At 45.5% G+C, this 23,193-nt stretch overlaps 3 protein-coding genes across 4 annotated transcripts in view; 2 read left to right on the top strand and 1 right to left on the bottom strand.

The window, feature by feature from the left end:
- The window catches only part of LOC310701488 (zinc finger protein RFP-like), a 221,327-nt gene that overhangs the window by 126,486 nt on the left and 71,648 nt on the right, over window positions 1-23,193 (top strand). The window lies entirely within an intron of this gene.
- Window positions 1,139-5,623, top strand: LOC310701276 (uncharacterized protein). Its single transcript, XM_083491931.1, has 4 exons — window positions 1,139-1,263; window positions 2,437-3,274; window positions 3,758-3,887; window positions 4,326-5,623. Exons 2-4 carry the CDS (start codon window positions 2,546-2,548, stop codon window positions 5,555-5,557), a joined length of 2,091 nt encoding a protein of 696 aa, XP_083348057.1. The 5' UTR covers window positions 1,139-1,263; window positions 2,437-2,545; the 3' UTR covers window positions 5,558-5,623.
- Window positions 6,460-22,529, bottom strand: LOC310701627 (zinc finger protein RFP-like). 2 transcript variants are annotated; one of them, XM_083492805.1, is made up of 7 exons: window positions 22,007-22,529; window positions 21,426-21,521; window positions 19,654-19,884; window positions 18,488-18,510; window positions 17,538-17,656; window positions 12,932-12,964; window positions 6,460-8,215 (listed from the first exon to the last, which is right to left on the bottom strand). In XM_083492805.1, exons 1-7 carry the CDS (start codon window positions 22,430-22,432, stop codon window positions 7,698-7,700), a joined length of 1,446 nt encoding a protein of 481 aa, XP_083348931.1. In that variant the 5' UTR covers window positions 22,433-22,529; the 3' UTR covers window positions 6,460-7,697. The 2 variants fall into 2 exon arrangements, with proteins under 2 accessions (XP_083348931.1, XP_083348932.1); XM_083492806.1 differs by lacking the exon at window positions 12,932-12,964 and having other exon boundaries at window positions 22,007-22,528.

Here is a 23,193-nt window from a genome sequence, read left to right as displayed (position 1 = left end):
CAGCAATGTGGGCTTTATCCACACCTGCCAGATGACTGCAGTTGGGTGAAGCATCCCAAGACTGCTTCTTTCTCCTTTCACCTGGGCATGTGCAGAGAGGAAAAGGTGTGAGCATAATCAAGGGGAGGGTTTCAATTCACACACACTTCCAGACAGAGGCAAACATTTTTTTCTTCTACAGATGGGTTAGTGTGTAATCTGTCTATATCTGCCCTGATTTGTAAGGTTGGCAGGCCTTTGGTTGATCTGACTTACATCCTATGACCTTTTAAAATGTGGGGGGGGGGTTTGAGGGGGCTATTGGGTTGTTGTTTTTATTTTGTATTAGGTATTTTGTGGTTTTATATCTTGATTTTATTCTGTGAACCGCCCTGGGACCCCTGGGTATTTTGTTGTTGTTTATTCGTTTAGTCGTGTCTGACTCTTCGTGACCCCCTGGACCAGAACACGCCAGGCACTTCTGTCCTCCACTGCCTCCCACAGTTTGATCAAACTCATGCTGGAAGCTTCAAGAACACCACCCAACCATCTCATCCTCTGTCGTCCCCTTTTCCTTGTGCCTCCATCTTTCCCAACATCAGGGTCTTTTCTAGGGAGTCTTCTCTTCTCATGAGGTGGCCAAAGTATTGGAGCCTCAGCTTCACGATCTGTCCTTCCAGTGAGCACTCAGGGCTGATTTCCTTCAGAATGGAGAGGTTTCATCTTCTTGCAGTCCATGGGACTCTCAAGTCTCCTCCAGCACCATAATTCAAAAGCATCAATTCTTCGGCGAACAGCCTTCTTTATGGTCCAGCTCTCACTTCCATACATCACTACTGGGAAAACCATGGCTTTTAGTATACGGACCTTTGTTGGCAAGGTGATGTCTCTACTTTTTAATACCCCTGGGTATAGGGTGGTATATAAATTCAATAAACTATCATTATAATTAGCATTTGCAGGAAATATACTTTTAACTGCTGCTTTTATTTAGAATTTATTCCATATCAATTTCTTTTTAACGTTTGGCTTTTCCTCTCTCATGACACAGAAATAGAAAAGAAAAGAAAGGGGGAATCCCTTTACTCTACTCTGTGCTCTGGTTGGCACAAAGGGTTAAGCTGAGAGAGTCGGGATTTCCAGAGCGGCACTTCAGACGAAATTGTTATGACTATTGAAGGCCCTCCTTTTCCTTTTCTCCCCCTTAGCGACTCTATGGTGCTTTTATTTGCTGCAAAGTAGAGGCTGGAAAAAGAGATTTTTCAGCTCCCGGGAGGGAATCCGGTAAGTGGGAAGCGCCTTGAGGCAGGAGCAGAGAGCTCGCCTGCAATAGGAAGGTTTGCGTTAGGGATCTGCTGGATCAGACAGACCCCTCCCAGACCAGCCTCCTGCTCCCAACAGTGGGCAGCCAGACCTCTCTGGGATGCTCAGAGGCAGCAGCAAACCTCTTGCTGCTCTCTGCCTCCAGCATCTTGTGATCACAGGTAAACTGCTCCTGAGCATGCAGGTTCCACGGAGCTCTGATGAGTTTTAGAACATCCTCTGTGGATTTCTCTGTCCCATCCCTTTTAAACATAAAGTCTATCAAGGACTATTCTTCATCATGGCTATGTCTTCAGGGACATTATGTCAGGGGTGGTCAGAAGTCAGACGGGGTGATTTGCAGTAGATCACTAAGTGTCTCTAAGGCTCCTTGATTGCCAGTTGGTTAGAAATAGCAGCAACAACTCCTTCTCCCGCCCTGCAAAAATGAAAGGACCATTCTGAATGTGAGAAAGCGCAGTGGGAAACCAGGACTGGACTCTCATGTGAAAGGGCTGTAATCAGGGGGCCATCTGCACTATGCATTTAGCGCAATGACGTGGGTGGTGCTGTGGGTTAAACCATAGAGCCTAGGACTTGCCGATCAGAAGGTCGGCGGTTCGAATCCCCGTGACGGGGTGAGCTCCCATTGCTCAGTCCCTGCTCCTGCCAACCTAGCAGTTCGAAAGCATGTCAAAGTGCAAGTAAATAAATAGGTACCACTCCAGCGGGAAGGTAAACGGCGTTTCCGTGCATTGCTCTGGTTCGCCAGAAGTGGCATAGTCATGCTGGCCACATGACCCGGAAGCTGTACGCCGGCTCCCTTGGCAAATAAAGCGAGATGAGCGCTGCAACCCCAGAGTCGGCCACGACCGGACCTAATGGTCAGGGGTCCTTTACCTTTAAACTGTCATGGCTTCCCCCAAAGAATCCTGGGAACTGTAGTTTGTTAAGAGTGCTGAGAGGAGACCCCCTATGCCCCTCACAGAGCTACAGTTCTCTGAGGACTGAGCATGCTCAGTGTGCACAGAATGCTGGCTGCTGATTGGTGGGATGGAAAACATGGGGGCAGAGAATGGAATGGAGTATCCTGAACAGGAGTGTTCCACGCTGCAACCTTTTGCTTCAGCTCCCACTGATTCTCTTTCCTTGCAGAGGCACTGGGCCTTATAAACAATCCTGGACCTGGCAGCTGACATCACCGAGAAACATGGGATAGCAGTGTGTGAGTGACCCCTGCCAAGCCCCGGAGTTAAGAGAGGTGATGGCGTCCGAACGCAGGAATGCAGCTGTCTGGACTGTCCCCCGAGATGTCCTGCTGAAGGAGGAGGCATCGGAGTCTGAACCGGAGGAGGCTGCAGGAACAGGCCCCTTGGCCGTCCGCTCAGAGAGCCTCAAGGAATTGTGGGAAGGGACCATAACAGAGCACATTAAGCAGGAACCCGAGGAAGTGGCTCAGGAGGAGTGCTGGGAAGCTCAGTGTCAGGGGCTCCTGAAGGCTGTGCGGTCTCCGCAGCCTGAGCCAGGAAACCTGCAGCTGGCCAGCAATGGCCCAAGGGACACGCAGGCTTCCTTTGAGGGGCGATCAGACACTGGGCGAGGCAGGGTGATCCGCCACCTGCCCGGCCCTGGAGGAGACGTCCCCCAGCCCACCCACAGCATATTGGCCCTGGATCGTGGGGAAGTGAAGAAGGAGGCTCCCAGCCAGGAGGTGGAGCGCCTGTGCTTCAGGCAGTTCCTCTACCAGGAGGCCGAGGGGCCGCGAGATCTCTGTGGGATGCTGTGGAGGCTCTGCCATCGGTGGCTGCAGCCGGAGAGGCGCACCAAGGAGCAGATCCTGGAGCTGGTGATCCTGGAGCAGTTCCTGGCCGTCCTGCCCCCGGAGATGCAGAGCTGGGTCAGGGAAGGCGGGCCGGAGACTTGTGGTCAGGCAGTCGGCCTGGCGGAGGATTTCCTGGAGAGGCAGCAAGAGAACGAGCACGAAATACAACAGGTGAGAGGGCAGGAGATCAGTCCTGGGAAGAACAAAAGGAACAGTGGCAAGGAGCCCGGAGGACTAGCCATTGGGGAGAGAAGCTATGTGGACACAGGAGTGATGGATTCCTGTGCTCCAGTCCCTGTCTTGAGATGGGCTGCCACATCCTGCCCCAGCTGGTTTAATGCATCCCCCTTCAAAGACAGTACAGAGGAAAGCCTTTGCCTGAAGAAGGTCTCCTTGAGATTCTGGAGAGCTGCTGCCAGTCAGTGTAGGCAATACTGTGAAAGATGGGCCAATGGCCTGACCCAGACAAAGGCAGGGAGCCTTTGGCCCTCCAGATGTTGCTGGACTCCCACTCCCCTGACCCTTGGCCATGCTGGCTGGGGGCTGATGGGAACTGGAGTCCCACAGTATCTGGAGAAGCTCCAGAGGTCCCCCACCCCTGAATCTCAGGCGATTTGCACCCATTTATTTGTCTCGTTCTTTCTGCTGTTTCAGGTCCTCTGGCCCTTCAAGGAGAAAGCGGATGATTCCCCTGAGGCTGACGGGGCTCTGTCAGACTCCAGCAAGTGGCCGCTCATCAGAGTGGTCAAGCAGGAAGATACAGCTGCTGATGCCCCTTGGCTGGGTAAGGAGTCTTTGGCTGGGGGGGAGCTCTCTTGCAGAGCGAGTTATGCAAGTGCGGGGCCACCACAATAAAGGCTCTGGCTGGAGATCTAGTGCCCACCAATCTAACTGACCTTACAGGTGCACTAGCAATCAGGATCTCTGAGGCCACACTTAGGGCCTGTGTGAGTTCCTGTAGGTCAGCCTTTCTCAACCTGTGGGTCCCCAGATGTTGTTGAACTACAACTCCCATCACCCCTAGCTAGCAAGGCCAGAGCTCAGGGATGATGGGAGTTGTAGTCCAACAACATCTGGGGACCCACAGGTTGAGAACTGCTGCTGTAGGTGGTTCTTCAAATAACTGGGCTCCAAACCCCTTATTTGATTATTATCCAGGCCCTCCTTTTTCCTTGGGGAAGGAAAATCTCTCTTTCTAAGGATCCCTTTCCCCCTCTAACAGATGGTGAGGAGAAGAAGATTGTGCCAGTCAATTCTGAAGAAGCTGAACCACGTTGGATGCTGCCAGAGAGAGCAGAACGGACTGTATCCCGATACGCCGACTGGGGAGAAGCATCCGAAAACCAGCAGGAAACTCACCCCCATAATGAAGAAGGCAAATCCATTCCTTTTCAGCTCCCTGCCATGCCAGTCCAGCAGAGGTTCCTCAAGGGTGAGACATGCGCTGAGTGCGGAAAATCTTTTCGCTGCAAGGCGGAGCTCACCGAACACCAGAGAATGCACTCAGGAGAGAAACCCTACATCTGCTCCGACTGTGGGAAGAGCTTCTGCAGGAGGAATGTCCTAGTTGCACATCAGAGAATCCACACTGGGGAGAAGCCCTTCAACTGCCCGGACTGCGGGAAAAACTTCAACCAGCGATCGCATCTTACGGCACATGAGAGAACCCACACGCAAGAGAAGCCCTTTGCTTGCCTGGACTGCGGACAGAGCTTTAGTAGGCGCACTGGGCTTGTGTCTCACCAGAGGATCCACACGGGAGAGAAGCCCTATCGCTGCCAAGACTGTGGGAAAAGTTTCAGGCAGAGATTCGATCTTATTCGACATCAGAGAATCCACACGGGCGAGAAGCCACACCAGTGCCCCGACTGCGCCAAAAGCTTCAGGAACAAATCCGCTTTCCTCGTGCACAGACGGATCCACACTGAGGAGAAACCGTACCCGTGCTCTGGGTGCGGGAAGAACTTCCGTCATCGCACCAACCTCCTCGCGCACGAAAGGATCCACACAGGAGAGAAGCCCTACAAGTGTGGAGAGTGCGGGAAGAGTTTTGGTGACGGGTCGTCCCTCATGAAACACAAGCGAGCCCACACGGGCGAGAAGCCGTACAAGTGTGCCGAGTGTGGGAAATGCTTCTCTCAGAACGCCGGCCTGGTTCAGCACGAGAAGATCCACACGGGCGAAAAACCCTTCCAGTGCCCAGACTGTCCCAAAAGCTTCCGGGACAAGTCGGCCTTTGTCGTTCACCACAGGACACACACGAGGGAGAAACCGTTTCACTGCTCGATCTGCGAGAAGAGCTTCAGCCATCGCTCCAACCTTCTCAAGCACGAAAGAACCCACACTGGGGTGAAGCCATACAAGTGCCTGGAGTGCGGAAAGGGCTTCACTCAGAGGCCAAATCTCCTCGTACACGCGAGAAGCCATTTGAAAGAGGAAGGGGAGACTGGCTAAGAGGGTGGGGAGAACTACCTCAATGGGCATCCCCGGTTGGAAAATAAAACAAGGTCCTGAGTTTTAGAGATCTCTATTTTGTTGCCATTTGCCACTGTTATTGAGTGGCAAAGAGGAAGGTCAGGAGAAGTATGTGCTTTTTATCTGTGGCATAAAAGGAAGGGTAGGGTGTCAGGCTGTGGTCAAATCTCATAAAAGATGGAGAGACCACCTTGAAAAGGTCCTTTCCATATCATTCAGTAATTAAATTAAATTAAATTAAGAATACAGTCATACCTCATGTTACGTTCCCTTCATGTTACGTTCTTTCAGGATACGTCCCGTGGCGACCTGGAAGTACCGGAAAGGGTTACTTCCGGGTTTCGCCGCTCGCACATGTGCAGATGCACAAAATGATGTCACGCGCATGCGCAGAAGCAACGAATCACAACTCGCGCGTGCGCAGACGTGCCACTGCAGGTTGCTCTCTTTTCATGTTGCAAATGGGACTCCGGAACGGATCCCGTTCGCAACCAGAGGTACCACTGTACAGTCGTACCTTGGATCTCAAACGCCTTGGCTGCCGAACTACCAAAATCTAGAAGTGAGCGTTCTGGCTTTCAAGCGATTTTTGGAAGCCGAATGTCTGGCATGGCTTCCACAGCTTCCAATTGGCTGCAGGACGATCCTGCGGCCAATCGGAAGCCGCACCTTGGTTTTTTGAACACTTTCGAGGAGTCGAATGGACTCCCGGAACGTATTCTGTTCGAGAACCAAGGTACGACTTTATCAGGAAAGCCAAAGGTCTATTTAGTCCAACATCAAGTTTTGCACAGCTGAGTTTAGTTTCTTCTTCAAATGTCACCGTCCCAGGAAGCTTTGCCCCACAGCCACTCACAATGAACATTAACGTCTTCAGAGTATACATTACAGTTAATTTATTTTAAAACAGAAACAGAAACCTACGCATCTGCTGCAACAAATGTCAATGGTGTGGGGGAGGTGTCTATATTCCATCATGTGCCGCCACCTCGTGGGAAACGCAGGGAAAGGAGAGCAGGCTGCACCGGTCAGTAGTCAGTGGCCCTGATAGTGGAGCCAGAGAGAGTCCTGCCTGATCTTTGAGAGGGGTCAATTCCACAGGCATGTGTTGTTCCAGCTGTTAGTATCCCAGGAGAGAAATTAGATGCACCTGCTGCCGAAATGACGCTCCTTGGGGGAGCACTGTGTATTTGGGGTGGGGCTGAGGAACACAGGGAAGGTGCCCTGTGTAATGTATGGGGCAGCACAGCCCATGGGGCCCCTTCCGGAGGCTGCCGAACTGCAGCTCCCATCTTCTCTGACCCCTGGCCATCCTGGATGGGTCAGAGGGGAGTTGGAGTCCAGCATTATCCAGAGGACACCCCATTTGATGCCCCCGATAGACAGAATCCAGCCTGTGAATAAGGAACGTTAATGCATCCACTCAAAACACATTTAACTGAGCAGAAGCCCCACTCAATGCAAGAAGGTTTACTTCTGACAATGTGTGGAGATGGCGAGGCTGTATTTGCAGAGGGCATTTGAAGATGATGCCCTGTTCAATTTCTTTTTATTTTTCTTCCCATCTGAGGCCTCTAGAGCAAGAAGCTATCCTGCATGACATGGATCAAGGGGTTCATTTTATACTCCTCTATTAATCCAACGATGCATGCATTTTCACAGCTGCATAAGGTCTTGTGGGGAGAGGAAGGTTTCCTAGAATTACGGAGTTGTGAGGGACCCTGAGGGTCATCTAGTCCCACCCCCTGCAGTGCAGGAAACATTTGCCCAACGTGGGGCTCAGACCCACAACCCTGGGATTAAGAGTATCGTCCTCTGCCAAATCAGACACCTCAAATAGAAAACAAGATTGAAGGTGAGAAAATTTATTAGGAGTCCTAAAAGTGTCACTGTCTCTTTAAGAAGCTGCAGAGGGAATTCTGGGAAAAGGAAGGAAAATGCAAAGCAAGAGCAACCCATTTTTGTTTGGTTATTTCTGCTGATTTTGACTGGAATGAATCCTCTCAAAGGGCCCTTGGGAAACTGACCAAAGGGCTCTTGGCGGGTAAATGGTTTTTATGTCAGTCACTCTGGTCTGGAGAGAAACTTCTGCTGGGCCTGAGAGGCAGATTTAGTCTCCTCAGGAGATACTGAAGTGGGTTTTGTTTCCCCCCAGATAAAAGAAAGGGAGGAGGGTCTCTCCAGAGAACAAGGCTCCTGAGAACGTGTAGAGTTCGGCTCCTGAGTCAGCGTCAGAAAAAGACACACGTCCCCCTTCATAGTCCAGAGTCACCCGGATCCTCCTGGGCTTCTCCCTCAGGGACAGAGGAGAGAGATGAGGGGATGTCCAGGCAAAGTACTCATCTCCCCTCTTCCCCACAGCCCAGACCCCTCCCTCAGGACTGAAGGGGAAATAGTCCTTTCTCTCCACAGACTTCCTGGCGACCCCCAATGCCCAACATCCCCCACTTTCCACAGTGACTTCCCAGAAATGTCTGCCTTCTGTAAATCCCTCACGTCCCAACACACAATGCCGCTTGTTGAATCTCTCAGGATTGTCAGGCAGGGCTTGAGGTTTGTCTCCCCATCTCACGCTTTTCCCATCCTTGGACAGGATGAGTTCAGGATGGGCTGTGTCTGGATCCAGAGTGACATTTGCTGTTGGGGAGAAGATGAGGGAAAGAGAAGATCAGGCAGAGTCAGGTGAGAGACAGAAATGGACACCTTGATAAATAAATAAATAACACCCAGAAACCCCAGATTCCCTTTCAGATCAAGGGGATTTCTTTGCATCGCATGCTAGACTGAGACTCCTCCTTGCAGACTTTCATCAGAATAAATATCTTCCTTGTTGGTTTTTAAATCAGTTCCCTTCACATTATTACAGAATGAAAAAGAAAAAGGAAAAAATACAAAATAAAAATAAATATTTATAATAAATAAATAAATCAGTTCCCTTCACTTTCTTATATCCGATGTGTATTATTCCTGCCCTCCTCTCAACCCAGGCATTTTCTAGGAGGAAAAACCACCCAGGAACCCTTTTACTCGGCTCTTCTGTGTTATCTAAGGGGAAAGAGAGGAGAATTGAAGGAGGCAGGAGAGGGGAGTGGCCTTTGGGGAGCTCTAGGTTGGGATATGAGGACCCCCCGTAATAATAATAATAATAATAATAATAATAATAATAATAATAATAATTTATATTTGGATACTGCCCTCCATCCATAGGTCTCAGGTCTCACAGCATAAAAATACAACATTAAACCACATATAGGCCTCCCCTCACTTTCGTGGGGGTCACGTTCTGGGCCTCGTGCCCACAAGTGAAAATTGTGTTAAATGGGGAGCCTGTTTATTCCTGCTCTCCATCGCTCTCACCCACTTGGTCTCTCCTTGCCTTCCTCCCCACCATCTTGGAGGTTTAGGCCTTGCCGCCAGGGAAGAGGAGGCAGGTAGCAGGGCAATTTTACAAAGGACTGTTTATTCCATGTTTCTCTCTTGGATTTAATATACACCATAAGACTAGTTCCCTGGGGGAAAGGGGGAATAACTCAAAAGGATTACCAGTTAGGGGCTTGGACAGTCATGACAGGCAAGTGTAGAGCTGCTGTTATTTTGAAGAGCAAAAAAGAGGACACATTTGCCAACTTCTACTCTTAACCATGGATCGCTATGACACTCATTTTAAATACCGCTACTCTTTGTAGGCTTTCAAAGCTCTGATATACTGCTAGTAGCAATGTTCTTAACTTTCAACAACCAAAGAATAATAATAATAATATTAATAATAAAAAAATAACAATACAAATTGCTCCCTCACTTGCCACATGAAAGTATTTGGGCTCATGTTCACATCTTTGTGAACGCAAGTGTGCACAGAACAATTTATTAAACTGTTAAACATGTACATATGGTCTCTCCTTAAGGGCAGGGGGGTGTTAACTCTTGCCCTCCCAGACTCCTTCTCCAAGATCTTGTAGCTGAGCCAGCGTCCTTTCAGTTCAGCCACAAGAGAAGGGTTTTATACAGGATGTGGCTAGCTGAAGATGCTGCTCTGTTGCGATTCTCTGCTCTAGGCTAGCTTAGCTGGGTGCCTTAGAAATTTTTTCACGGGTTACTGTAAACCAAACCAAACAACTTGAGACATTTTGACAAATTTTAAAAATCCGCCCAGGGGAGAAATTTTAATCATGAAAATAGAGGACCTGACTGAGAAAAAGAGGACATGTGGCAACCAGTCCTGAAAAAGGTCACATGGAAAAGCAACCCAACTCTCTCTAGGCAGGAATGAAACTCTTCCCTCTTTTTTCTGATCCAATAGGACGCACTTTGTTTTAGAGGGGGGAGAACAAGAAAAAAAATTCTCCCTCTCTCTGCCCAGCGCCCCTTCAGCGAAGCGGCAGGAGGCGCTGCGCAGAGAGGGGAGAACTTTCCCCCTCTTGTTTTCCTGCTCTAAAACAAGGTGCCGTTTAAGGTGCGTTCAGGCGGCTACCTTGGAAGCCTGGAGAGCGAGAAGGGTCGGGAGCAGCGGAAAGGCGCAGCGGAGAGGCTCCTGCCATAGTCGCGCGTCACCTCTCCAGCCGGGAGAGGGTCGCGGGGCTATGGCGTCTTCGCTCCATAGAACGCACACACATTTCCCCTTGATTTTTGAAGGGGAAAACGTGCGTCCTATAGAGCGAAAAATACGGAAAATCATAGAACACATAATTGCAAAAGACAACAGCCATAGGCCTAAGTAGTGATGTTAACTATTGTCCAAAAGATTATTCCTGAGAATGTAATATCACTAGGCCTAAGGAATTAAAACAACTACCGTATTTTTCACTCTATAGGACACACTTTCCCCCCTCCAAAAATCAAGGGGAAATGTGTGTGCATCCTATGGAGCGAATGCAGGCTCCTTGGCTTCAGCAATAGCAACTCCAAAGCGCAGAGGGAGCGCTCCCTCCGCGCTCCAGAGGCTTCGCATTGCTTTCGCTGAAGCCTGGAGAGCAAGACTCTCCTGGCTTCAGCAGAGAGGGAAGAGCTGCGCAGCGCCCCTTCAGCCAAGCAGGAGGAGAAATGGAAGGGGCTCTGTTTCTCCTGCGGCTTCACTGAAGGGGTGCTGAGCAGAGAGGGGGAGAATTTTTTCTTGTTCTCCCCCTCTAAAACAAGGTGCTCCGCTGGGGCACCACGGAAGATGGCTGACAATACCATCTCTCCAGCTCACACAAGGTAATTTAGAAGCTGAGATGGGAGTAATCAGCCTCCCAAATTCTTCCCGGTGGAAGGGAAAATGCAGTCTCATCTGCGGCTGCCCACAAACCACCCCCGAGTTCGTAAAGAAGGAGGGGGTGGGGGCACTGGATGGAAAGCCCTCGAGAGAGAGCTCATATCTCCTGGACGCTGTCTTCATTCCATTTCTTAAGGTTAAAAATTGGATTTAAGATTGTACATGCTTTGGGCGAAGAAAGGGTATTTAATCTGCCAACTACAGCCACTAAGGTGCTAAGAGTGACGGAAGGAAGAAGATAACATCAAAGAATAACATCTAAGCCGGTATGTTGGAACGGAACGGAAAGGGGGGGATAAAACTTTTTCTTTTTCTACTACAATAATACCTAACAATGCCCCCCCCCGAAGAACCGTCTACACTACCTATAGCAAGTGAGATCGGAAAATATAAACTGTGTGGAAATAATAAAACTAACTGAAGCCTTTGTTATTTTAAATACTTGGAAGAAGATAAATGACTCTCCTGTGACGTACTATTTAATTGGGATCTGCCATGATGAGACAGACTGAGTTGCAGAGATTAATAGTCAGAGGGGGAGGCGAGCTCTTACTTTGTTATCATATCTGTACTTCAAGTCTGACTTGGCAAACCTCCTCTGGAAAGACTAATGTTTGCTGCAACCTGTCTGAGAAAATTAATGAGCAAATGCCTAGATTTTATTTCATCAGAACTGGGAAAAGATGGTGTCTGCCACCTGAGAAGGACTTTTGGATGGATTTGGCATAAACACCAGCGTGTGAGGACATACTGCAAGTAAAAGACTTACCAGCTGCAAAAAAAAAAAAAAAGAGTCACACAAAGTTCGCACAGAAGCATATTATTGCACAACTCAGAGGCTATGAAAGAAAGAAGGATAACAACAGGAAGATTTAAAGAAGGGACTATTGGAAACTTAAGGCAGTAGAAATATAAGATGATTGGACCCCACTGAACTTGAAGCATGGGAAGCCCCAACAAAAATTTATAATTTGGCGGAATATTTGGACTTTATGATATGTATTTGTACAATTTGGAATATTTAATGTGATTTGATTGGATTGTTAAAATGGAAAACTTAATACAAAACTATTATTTTTAAAAAACCAACAAGGTGCGTCCTATGGTTGGGTGCATCCAATAGAGCGAAAAATGCGGTAACGTGTTTAGCAGTAATTCCTGCATTGCAGGGGGCTGGACTAGATGATCCTTGGGATCCTTTCAAACTTCGCTATTCCATGATTATATGGAAAAATCAGAAATGGTAAACCATACTAGAAAATAGAGGAATACAATCATTCAAAATCCACAAATGAAATGGGGGTCTGAACTGGATGGATGAAGAAAGGTTTAACATCTGCCCCAAGTAAACTGGTGGGGAAAAGCTGTTGAAACTGGAATTTCCAAGTATGCTGACAAACCAAATTGCAGAGGAAGAATTGGCAGAGCTTTGTCATGTAATTCTAAGGGTCTCATGCAATGGGAAGTCCTCCTTCATGGAATGGGGCTGACCTCTTAAGAATTGTGGGGACTCTGAGGAGATGGGGATGGCTGAAGCACGAGAAATGGGGCTGGTGAGGTTGAAACTCTGAGGAAGAGGCGGCTATGGCCTTCGCTTTGCTGCTGGGAGACCAGCCTGGCAGGAGGTGGAGGAGGGACTGGGTGCTTGCGGGTGCCCTTTTTAACACACTTATTCCTTATACATGAGAACTGGACAAGACGGACATTGGACTGACCCTGCAGGATTCTCCTTAAGGGCTTTTGTAACATATCGTAAGGCTCTGAGGCTTTTCCCCACAATCAAGCAGTATATAAATTTTATGAAAGAAAGCAAAATCAATAAAATTAAGGGGGAAAGCAGGATAATAGTCTATTGGCAGGAAAGGAACTCAGACTGGTGCGCAGGTTCTTCGCAGGGACAAGCTCTGCCCCCAATCCAAGCCTTCAACCTCCTGCCCAGTTCATTCATAGGACATAGAAATAACCCAAACACAAGTAGAGGACTGTTTCCCAGAGTTACACCATTGATGGGGGTCCCAAAGTCTGCAGAACAGATGGTTCAACACCCATGAAATATCAGTCCCTATCCCTCCTGTGAAATTGTTCCTCCCCTGGAAATTTACCTTTCTGAATCGGTTTTCTGTATAACACAGCATCTGAGGAAGCAAAAAGATATAAAGTGTAAGGGCAACACTCTTCCACCAGAAATAAATCTCCATACAAAAGTAACACTTCATAACGTGGCATCCTTAAATTCAAGTACAATTATTAAATATTGATTAAATTGTACATAAATAATTATAAACATGAAAATCATAGGAAGAATCTATGAAAATAACTAAAGCTTTAAAACTCAGCGATCATAGTACGAAGATTGGGAAAGATTGTGGAAAACAGATTTAAAATTTACAGGTTGTTCCCTTTTAAAAGAAAACTACATGAAAACGATGTATAGATGGTACATTACACCAGTACAGATTGCAAAAATGTACAAAACTGGGTCGAATATATGCTAGAAATGCAAGGAAAAATAAGGGACTTTTTATCACATGTGGTGGGATTGTAGAGAAATTTTAAAAAATCGGGAAATGATATATAATGAGTTAAAGAAAATGTTCAAATTTAGATGGCGACTTAATGATTATCTCTTGGATGACCAAAAGGTCATTCAAGAGGCAAGGAAAAAATTGATAGAATATTTTATGGATAATATGAATAAAGGTACAAAAATGAGTATAGTTTGGGACGCAAGCAAAGCGGTAATGAGAGGATTCTTCATCCAACAGAATGCGATTAAAAATAAGAATAGAGAGAAAGGAAGGAAGGAAATTCTAAGACAAATAATGGACAATGAAACAAAATTAATCAAGAAACCAAATAGTCCAAAAATAAAACAGAATATCAAAGCCCTGCAGACACAATTCACAATGATTATAAACAAAGAGGTGGAATGGAACATCAAAAGGCTAAGACAAAAAAACTTTGAGTTTGCTAGCAGATGGCTTGCATGGCAAATTAAGAAAAGGAAGGAACAAAGTACAATTAATAAAATTATGCTGGATGGAGAAGAAGTAGAAAACCCAAAAGGTATCAGGAAAGGATTCTTGGACTTTTACAATCATCTATATAACAACAGAGAAAAGAACAACATGAAGAAAATAGAAATATTTTTAAAAGAAAAAAAGGTGCAAAAGATCCCGACAGAAAAGAAAGACAGACTGAATGCTCCAATTGAAAATGAGGAAATAATGGAGATAATAAAAGAATTGAAGAAAGGAAAGGCACCAGGACCGGATGGTTTAACATCCAGTTAACTATAAAGAACTGAGGCACACCTTAACAGTACCATTGAAAGAAGTTATGAATAATATATTGAAACAACAGGATATTCCTGAAACGTAGAAAGAAGCCTTTATCACACTTATTCCCAAGCAAGACTCCGACTTGACACAAGTGAAGAATTACAGGCCAATCTCTCTGCTGAATACAGATTATAAGATATTTGCTGGAATATTAGCAAAAAGATTAAAAAAAAATTTGCAGGAAGTTATACATGCAGATCAGGCAGGTTTTCTCCCAGGCAGACAGATGAAAGACAACGTTAGAAACATAATAAATATTTTGGAATATCTGACTGCCAGGAATGAGAAACAAGCTATATTAATGTTTGTGGATACGGAGAAGGCTTTTGATAATATATTGTGGGAATTTATGTTAAAAAATCTGGAAATGATGGAAGTTGGAAATGATTTTTACAATGGAATAAGGGCAATCTACTCAGAACAAAGAGCCAAATTGATTGTAAATAACATACTTACAGAAGAATTTAAGATACGGAAAGGTACTAGACAGGGGTGTCCTCTTTCGCCATTGTTATTTATAACAGTCCTGGAAGTCCTTATGTGTTCAATAAGGAATAATGATACAATAAAAGGAGTGACAATCGGTCAAAATGAATATAAGGTTAAAGCCTTTGCCGATGATTTAGTAATAACGATTGAAGACCCCAAAAATAGTTTAAATGAGGTATTGAATGAAATTGACCAGTTTGGCAGAGTGTCTGGATTTACGTTAAATAAGAAGAAAACCAAAATAATGGCTAAAAATATAGATCAGAGTCTGATAGAAAAAATGCAAGGAGAATCAGGGATTGAAGTGGCTAAAAAGATAAAATATTTGGGAATTTGGTTGACCCCCCAAAATACTGATTTATATCAGAACGGAATCAAGAAAGAGTTAGAAATCTGGAGTAGAATGAAACTGTTTTTTTGGTGCAGAATATCAACGATCAAAATGTGTGTGCTTCCAAAGATGTTATTTTTGTTTCAAATGATTCCTATAATTAGGGAAACAAGCGTGTTTAAAGAGTGGCAACGAATGATTTCAAGATATATCTGGCAGGGCAAAAAGCCAAGAATACAATTTAAGTTATTAACAGATGCCAAGGAAAGAGGCGGTTTTGCCCTGCCAGACTTGAAACTATATTATGAAGCTTCTTGTCTTTGTTGGTTAAAGGAGTGGATAAAATTAAAAAATAACAAACTATTAGACCTAGAAGGATTTGATAATAGATTTGGATGGCACGCTTATTTATGGTTGGAGAAGAAGAAAATTCATAAGGGTTTCGATAATCATGTTTTTAGGAGCTCCATAATAGAAATCTGGGATAGGTATAAAAATATATTGGAGCCTAAAGTTCCGCACTGGTTGTCACCACTAGAGGTAATGAGCGTAAAGAAAACCAACATGAGAGTAAATTGGATAACATATGGTGAGTTGGTAATGAAAGGGGGGGGAATGGAAATTGAAGCCATATGAACAAGTCAAGGAGCATGTTTATGATTGGTTGCATTATCTTCAGGTAAATGAAAGGTTTAAAACAGATCTTAAAGAGAGGGGATTCACAGAGAAAGAATCGAAATTTCAAATGGAAATAATTGATAATGATGTTAAGATAATCTCAAAAATGTATAAAATACTCTTGGAATGGCAAACAAAAGATGAGGAGATAAAGTCGGTTATTATTCATTGGGCCAGAGATTTTGGCTATAATATACAATTGGAGGATTGGGAAAAGGTATGGAATGAAAATATGAAATTTACTGCATGTACGGCGTTAAAGGAGAATATTATGAAAATGGTATACAGATGGTATATTACACCCGTGAAATTAGCAAAAATGTATAAAACATGCAACAAGTGTTGGAAATGCAAAGAAAAAAAAGGTTCTTTCTTTCATATGTGGTGGGAATGTAAGAAGGTAAAGGGGTTCTGGGAAATGATATACAATGAATTGAAAAAGATGCTTAAATATACGTTTGTTAAAAAAACCAGAAGCCTTTTTATTAGGAATAACAGGAAGAGAGATAAAAAGACGTGATTATAAACTTTTTCAGTATGCAGTTATAGCAGCAAGAACATTAATGGCCCAAAAGTGGAAACAAGAGGAATTACCGACTTTGAACGAGTGGAGGATGAAACTTATGGACTATGCAGAATTGGATAAAATGACTGGAAAAATTAGATACCAGAAAGATTACAAATTCATCGAGGACTGGGGAAAGTTTACGGATTATCTGAAAACTGTATGTGATGAACATATAACGCTAGTGGGTTTTAAAGAGACTTTGTGATAACATAAGGTATATTGCAAGAAAGAATTAGAGTTGGAAGGCTAATATTAAATTGGCAATACTACATAGAAAATGCGAGAAGATATGAAAAATTGATGATTGAGGGAGGTGCTGGTGGAAGTTCAAAAATTGTTAATTTGTAATCATGGTTGTAAGAAGTATTTGCAAAAAGAAAACTTAATAAAAATTTATATATATATATAAAAAGAAAACAAACCAAAAAAAACCCTCAGCAATCATAAAGCAAGCTTACAAATAAGAGAATAAAAATATTCAGCATGAATCCTGCTGGTCTCTGAACTTTGTCCCTAAATTGGGCTCTGCATTGGAGGACTGGAGGGGAGGCAGAGCAATAGGAATCCCGTAAAAGGAGGCAGAGGGGAGATGGAGGCAGCCTTAACATCTTCCCCAAGTAAAGTGGTGGGGGGAATGATTAAAGCCAAAATTGTGAAACATAAGGAGAAGCGAAGTTTGATGAGGGAGGATTGGCAGAGCTCTCAGGCAAAAGGAAGCCCTTCCTCACAAACCTTCTACAAATCTTTAAGGTTCTTCACAAGCATAATTGTGTCCTTTGGGGCTCATGTGCTCTTGCTTCCACTCTCAATGGGGGAACTCTCAGGAGATCTTGAAGGCTGAAGCCCTAGATATGGCAGCTGCAGGGGGACGTCTGAGGGGGAGACGGCTCAGGCCTTGGCTCCACGGCTGAGAAAGAAGCCTGAGCAGGAGGCAGAGGGGGAACTGGGGGCTTCTTAATGCCCTTTGACTCCATTCAGAGAAGGAGAACCTCCAAAAGGACAACCCCAGACTGTGCAGACAGGGAACCACAAGGAAAAGGAGGTTTCGTATAACTGTAAACAGATGCACATGGGAGGAAAAAATCCTGACTTTGCTCTACACTCTGGTTCAGGCTTTCTTTACAGGATCCAGCATCACAATATACATGGGCCATTTGGGGGGACAGGAAATGAAGGCTGGAGCACCAAGAAGGAAGGTATCCTGGGGTTACTCAATTCCATGCAATAAGAGCCTGGCATGTTCAGTTCTGAAGAAATAGTAGAATTCCCAGTGTGAAATCCTGGCAGCCATTTTTCATTACCTTCCCATTGTTTCACTGTATTCTTCACAAGGTGATTTAGATCACAGGATTCGAAGATCCTGTTCCTCAGCTCTGGAGGGAAAGCCAGTGGCTTCTCTGGACTCTCTCTTTCCTCATATCTGGTGAAAAGAAAAACAATGAATGGCCCCATTGTGGCCTCACCTCCCTGATTATTGCAGGTGATTTCAATAAGACGAACAAAGTGGAAGTTTATTTCCCAACAGGTTTATTTCCATCACAGATGAGACCTCAGTCCAAAACCCCTGAGGACAGCTGTCAGTGGCTTCGTAAGCATGCTAAACAGCACAAGGGACAAGATGTAACCCCAAGCGACACCACCGGAGGGCTCCCATGGCTTCAAAGAATGTTGCCCCCTAACAATTTTCTGGGAAGGTCCCAGGATGGAAGAACCAAACCCCTGAGGTGGAATGCCTGCAACCCCTCCCTCCCTGAGCTTCTCCAGAGGATGTGAGTGATGTCCAAAACTGCCCAGTGGTCAAAGAGAGCAACCTCCACCCTCCCTTCACCCCCTCTCTCACCCAGGAAGGGCACAACTCCATGCCCCATGGGACTCTCCCTCCAGAGGCAGGAAACAACTAGACCCGCCACTCCAGACCACCTTCAGCCTCTCACGGTGGAAACGCTCCCAAGAAAAAGATCCCACCTATTCTAGACCAACAGACCTTCCCTCCCTAAGTGCCTCAAAGGAGCTGAGTTACCAGAGTTGAGGGGCTTCTAGTTGGACACTGAAATATGTCCTAAGCTCTTCCCAAGCATCTTTGGCACTTTCTCTTCTAGATGTTTGAAATTACCACAAAGTCAATGAACAGAAAGTGTGAGGTGCTGCAGCGAGTGAGTCCTACAGTCTCCCCCCTGCAGCCATTGGAGGGCCATGTTTGAGGTTCCTGCATCTCTGCTTCAAAGAATGGAAATGAGCCAGAACCACTTACCTCTGCAGGGTCCTCCTCACATCCTAGAGGGGAAAAGAGAAGGGAATTCACTGCACACCACAGGCCAAACTAGGAAGACCCCCTCAGACCCTGCCCCTCGGATGTCAGTCTGCCTGGCACATGCCAAGGTTTTGGGTAGGGATGGCGGAATCAGCCAGTTTTGGTTTCTCACAGCTTTTATTTTTCCAGTCTTAAAAACTTAATTGTTCTGATATCAAGTTCTCCACATTTCCACATCAGTTTGCCATTATTGTTTAAAATCCTTATGAAAATACACCAGCATTTTAGGGAAATTTCACATTTGTGGGTTCAAGAGACGATTCACACCATCTCTAGTCTTAGATTATAATTTAGTAACTTTAATTTAGTTTGCATTGTGCAATTCAGATGTAAGTAAGCCTACAGGATAATCCTACCAGGGCACTGTCTTCAATAGAAGTCCCAAAATTTCAAATTTTGTTTTTCATCTGGAAGTAAAAAAAGCACCTGCAGCATAAAATGCCTCCAAAGGGGTAATAAAAAAACAGCTCAGTGTTTCTTTGGGCTTGCCCACACTTCTGCTTTTCCTGTGTCCAGAAAACACGAGTACAAGTGGTTTTGCCTTTGCCCTGCCGCTTTCCCTCAGGAAAAACCTGCTCCTTAGTGCAACATCAAAGCAAACGTCAATCCAGAGAAAACCTGGCTGAGGTTGGCTCTAATTCAGCAGTAAAAAGAGGGTTTTCCTGGAGGAAAGGGGTGGAACAAGCAGCAGTCTGGATGAGTCCCTCTGTCTTGCTCTTTGGTCACTGTGACTGAGCACCATTTTGGGCCCATCTGTATCCATGGGGAAGGGGATCAACCCAGAAATCATGGAGGGAACAGGAAGAGAAGCTTGGTCAAGGGACAGTCTCATGTCGGAAGGAGGCCTGAACGCATCCTAGATGAAGCCCCCCACAGCTGAGAGGCGTTCGGAGACAAAGCATCAGCAAAGAGCAGAAGATCAGCTCCCGTTCCATCAAGAATTTCTAGTCTCCATTCAGGTGAGTTAAGCATCCCAGGTCTCTTGGGTCTTCCTGTCCATTACAAACCTGACTAGAGGCTCCATCATCTCAGCCCCTGCACTCCTTGCATACATGAAAGGGGCAGCCTTTTCCTGGAGCCTTGGGCTGTTCCTGCCACCATCTTACCTGCAGGAGTTCACTCGCTGGCTGCTGACGCTTCTCCTCCATCTCCTGGATGATCCTCTCCAGAGAGGAGAGTTTCCTGGAGAGTCTGGCCAGCTGCTCATCCCTTCTCCCTGCAATCTCCTTCTCCACCTCTTCCACGTGTGTCAGCAGACGTTTTTCTTGTGCTTCCAGGAACTGGCGCAGTTCTCTGAACTTCTCCACAGTCTTCAGCCTCTCAGTTTCTGTTAATTTCTGCAAGAAAAGAGGAGGTCTGAGTGTGGAAGGTGCTCAGCCTTCAAAACATCAGGAAGAGAACTATGAGAATTCCACAGGGAGGACACTTCTGGTTTTTCAGAGACATGAAACCTCCAGTTACTAAAGAAGTAAACCTTTATTTTGAGGGGAGGCCCTCTCCATTGCTGTTCCTGTTGACTTCTATTTTGCAGAGGGCTACAACCTAAAGGAAGGAGCATTTTTTTCTAGCCATGGATATGTGGGATGTAAAAACGTATTGCAAGCAAATACAACAGTCCTACAATGCACATGCTGGGGAATGCTTTGTATCACTCAGGAGAAAACTTGCTAGTTCCTCCTGAGCTGGGACAGACTTCCTTTGCATGTGAGTGAATGTGAGTGTGGCCTGTTCTTGGGAGAGGAGCGCACGGCCTCCATGTTCTGCTCCGTGTCTTCTCCATTGTGTCTTCCTAAGACTTAGGAGAAGTGACTGCTCAGTCGCAGTCACTTGAGACTATTTCCCTTATGGGATAGTAAACATAATTATATGTTGTTCTGTAAATGAAGTCTGCCTTCAGGGATCTCATTGTGAACTGGATGATTGTAAGTAAACTAGTTTTATGATAACTTTAATCAGATGGTCGTGTCTATTCTTTTAGGAGGGATATAAAAAGGGGAAACCAGGAATCCTAAATAGTGAGGTTCAGATGAACCTGCAACTAGCTAACCGCTGTGTAATTTAAAAGGGGGATTGTTTAACAACTCTGCTAAGTTATAGAACTTGCTGGCGAAAGTTATGAAGGATATAATAAAATAATATATCCTCTCCTGCCTCCCTGAACATCCCCACAGGATATTCCCTGCATGATTTGGGGCATGGCATAACCAGAGTTCAGAGTTGTTCGGAGAACGTCCATGGACATAAAACACCCTCAGTTTAGACTGGGACCATTGAGGTGTAAGGAAAGTAACAGAAACAGGAGAATGAGGAGAAAGCGCAGAGTTTATCCCCATAGCTCCCTGAATTTCCTTAAGATGAACAATAGTGCACATTTAGAAAGACAACTCTTTCTTTATGGACAAATATTTATGGTAAATCAGGATTTGAACTGACCTACTTCCACCCTCTCAGCTCACAAGTTCTCAGGCTTCTCCTTCACTGCTATTCATGTAATAAACAACAATGGAAAATAAACCCAAATTAGCTGCATTCAAAAGTGAATTTACCTGCCGTAATTTACCATTGCTGAAAAAATATGGAGAATGAAACAGAGCAATCTTTTGAAATTCACACCTCTGAATTTTTCAAGGTTGAACAAGCCAGGTAATGTTCAGAAAAAAATGTATTTATGAAGGTAAAGTACATTTCAAAATATTTATACAAGGAGGTAGCCACCCTAACATCTGATTCATTTTCAGAATGATAAATTAATAAACAGTGATATGGAAAAAGGAGAAATGGGGAGAAGCTGAAATGGGCAGATTTCCCCATCCCTCCTCAGTCCTGACTCGACTCTTCAAGTGCTTCTTCCCTCCCTAGTAACAACAGAGACACTTACAAGGAGGTCTTTGCATTCCTTGTCCAGGGCTGCTTGATGGGCCAGAATTTCCTCTCTCTCTTTCCTCAGAATCTCCAGGCGGCGACAGATCTCTCCCTAAAGAGAAAAGGAAAAACTCATGTCTGATTGAGACACACAGAGAGGAGGTGAATAGTATGCTGGCTTCTTGCGCCCAGTGGCCTTGCTATAATAGCAAAGTAGTTTACTGGAGGAAATAAAAGTCCAGAGATTTTCAACCTTTTTGGGTCCATGGCTCCCTGGACCAGCTACCTTTTTTCTGTGCCAGCCCTGTGGGGCTCAGGGACCCAGTTAGGTCACCCCTTGCTTACAGACTTCTACCTAGTCTTTGCAGATGCTACTCAGGGATATCAAGGACCCTTTGTCCCCCTGGAAGAGAGAAAGACTTCAACTCCCTCCTCCCAGCCATGCCAGGAGCCCTCAGGCTCCCCCTGGGCTGCTTTTTACATAATAAACAACCACCAATTCATGCCATGCCTACTTTGGACCTGAGAATTAAAAAGAAAACCTCCCAAGAAAAATCCACAGCTACTTCTCCCCCTCCAGATCCAGGGATCTCCTACCTTGTATTCCTCAAAAGCCTCCTTCAGAGGAATCACCTCGTGGTTTTTGTGCTCCTTGGATCTGTCACACACCACACAGATGGGGGCTTCATCCTCCTTGCAAAAGAGTTTCAGGGGCTCCTGGTGATCCTCGCAGACTCCTCCTTTCCCTCCTTCCTCCTTTCCCTCTTGAAGGCTGAGATTCTCGATTAATTCTACGAAGTTTGCCAGTTGCCTGTTGGGGATGAGGCTCCTTCTCTGGACTCTTTTTCTGCACTGAGGGCAGGAAGCCTCTGCCTCCGATTCCCCCCAGCACTGGATCAAGCAGGATCGGCAGAAGTTGTGCCCACACTCTGCAATGGTGACTGGATCCTTGAAGTAATCCAGGCAGATGGAGCAAGTGGCTTCATCACGGAGACGCTGGATGTGACCCCCTGCAGCAGCCATGGCTCCCTCGCACCAAAGATCCGAGTTAAGTTTCACTTTCTCCGTTTTCAGCCACTGGGAGTTTCCCTTCCTGGAAATGACTCAGTGATCACATGATCTTTATTTTATTTTTTAAAACTAATATGTCTCCAGGGCTTTGCAGTTCCTGAATGTTTTCTCAAGGAGCAGCGAATGCTTTTTGATTGTGTTATAAGAATTTTGAGTTGAATAAAGGTTTCTTTTCCTCTTTATCAATAAGGGAATAAATATTTGCTATCAGTAAAGTCTCCCCCCTTGTCTGACCCCCTGCATTGCTCCCTGTGATGCTCAAAACCACGGCATAGTCTGCTGTATTGCTTCCTTTTCCAGCCACAGTGAGATATTATAATTGTGTTCACCGTGTCTGTACTAATGTTATTTCTTTAATGTTACTTTTATGTTGTCTCCCTACTGAATGTAACTTTGTATCTCTTAACTAAATGTAACTTTTTAAGTGTAAAATGTACCCACTGTCTTGCAAAAGGAGAAAATAATGAAAACCTGTCAAATGTTCAAACCAGTGAATGCTTCTCTCTGTGAGGGAGCCTTCCCAGACCCGCTGAAAGAGGCGGTTATCAAACCGCTTCTTAAAAAAAACATCTTCGGATGCTGCCAATAGGGCCAACTATCGCCCAGTCTCAAATCTTCCATTCCTGGGCAAGGTGATTGAGCGAGTGGTTGCTGAACAACTCCAGGCACGCCTGGAAGAAGCGGACCATTTGGATCCCTTCCAGTCGGGATTC

The sequence above is a fragment of the Podarcis liolepis genome (genome assembly GCF_965112155.1).
Source record: "Podarcis liolepis genome assembly, chromosome: 2".
Taxonomy (NCBI): Eukaryota; Metazoa; Chordata; class Lepidosauria; order Squamata; family Lacertidae; genus Podarcis; species Podarcis liolepis.
Note: the sequence above shows the minus strand (reverse complement) of the source record. Positions and strands in the feature narration are given on the sequence as shown.

Bases quoted from the DNA above. Each gene is read 5' to 3' on its own strand.
- LOC310701276 (XM_083491931.1), top strand. From the start codon at position 2,546: ATGGCGTCCGAACGCAGGAATGCAGCTGTCTGGACTGTCCCCCGAGAT. The intron at 3,275-3,757 runs GTGAGAGGGCAG...CTGCTGTTTCAG, and splicing joins ACGAGCACGAAATACAACAG to GTCCTCTGGCCCTTCAAGGA. The intron at 3,888-4,325 runs GTAAGGAGTCTT...CCCCTCTAACAG, and splicing joins TGCTGATGCCCCTTGGCTGG to ATGGTGAGGAGAAGAAGATT.
- LOC310701627 (XM_083492805.1), bottom strand. From the start codon at position 22,432: ATGGCTGCTGCAGGGGGTCACATCCAGCGTCTCCGTGATGAAGCCACT. The intron at 19,885-21,425 runs GTAAGTGTCTCT...CTTTTCTTGCAG, and splicing joins AGGAATGCAAAGACCTCCTT to AAATTAACAGAAACTGAGAG. The intron at 8,216-12,931 runs GTAAATTTCCAG...TCTCCCCAACAG, and splicing joins CAGAAAACCGATTCAGAAAG to CAAATGTCACTCTGGATCCA.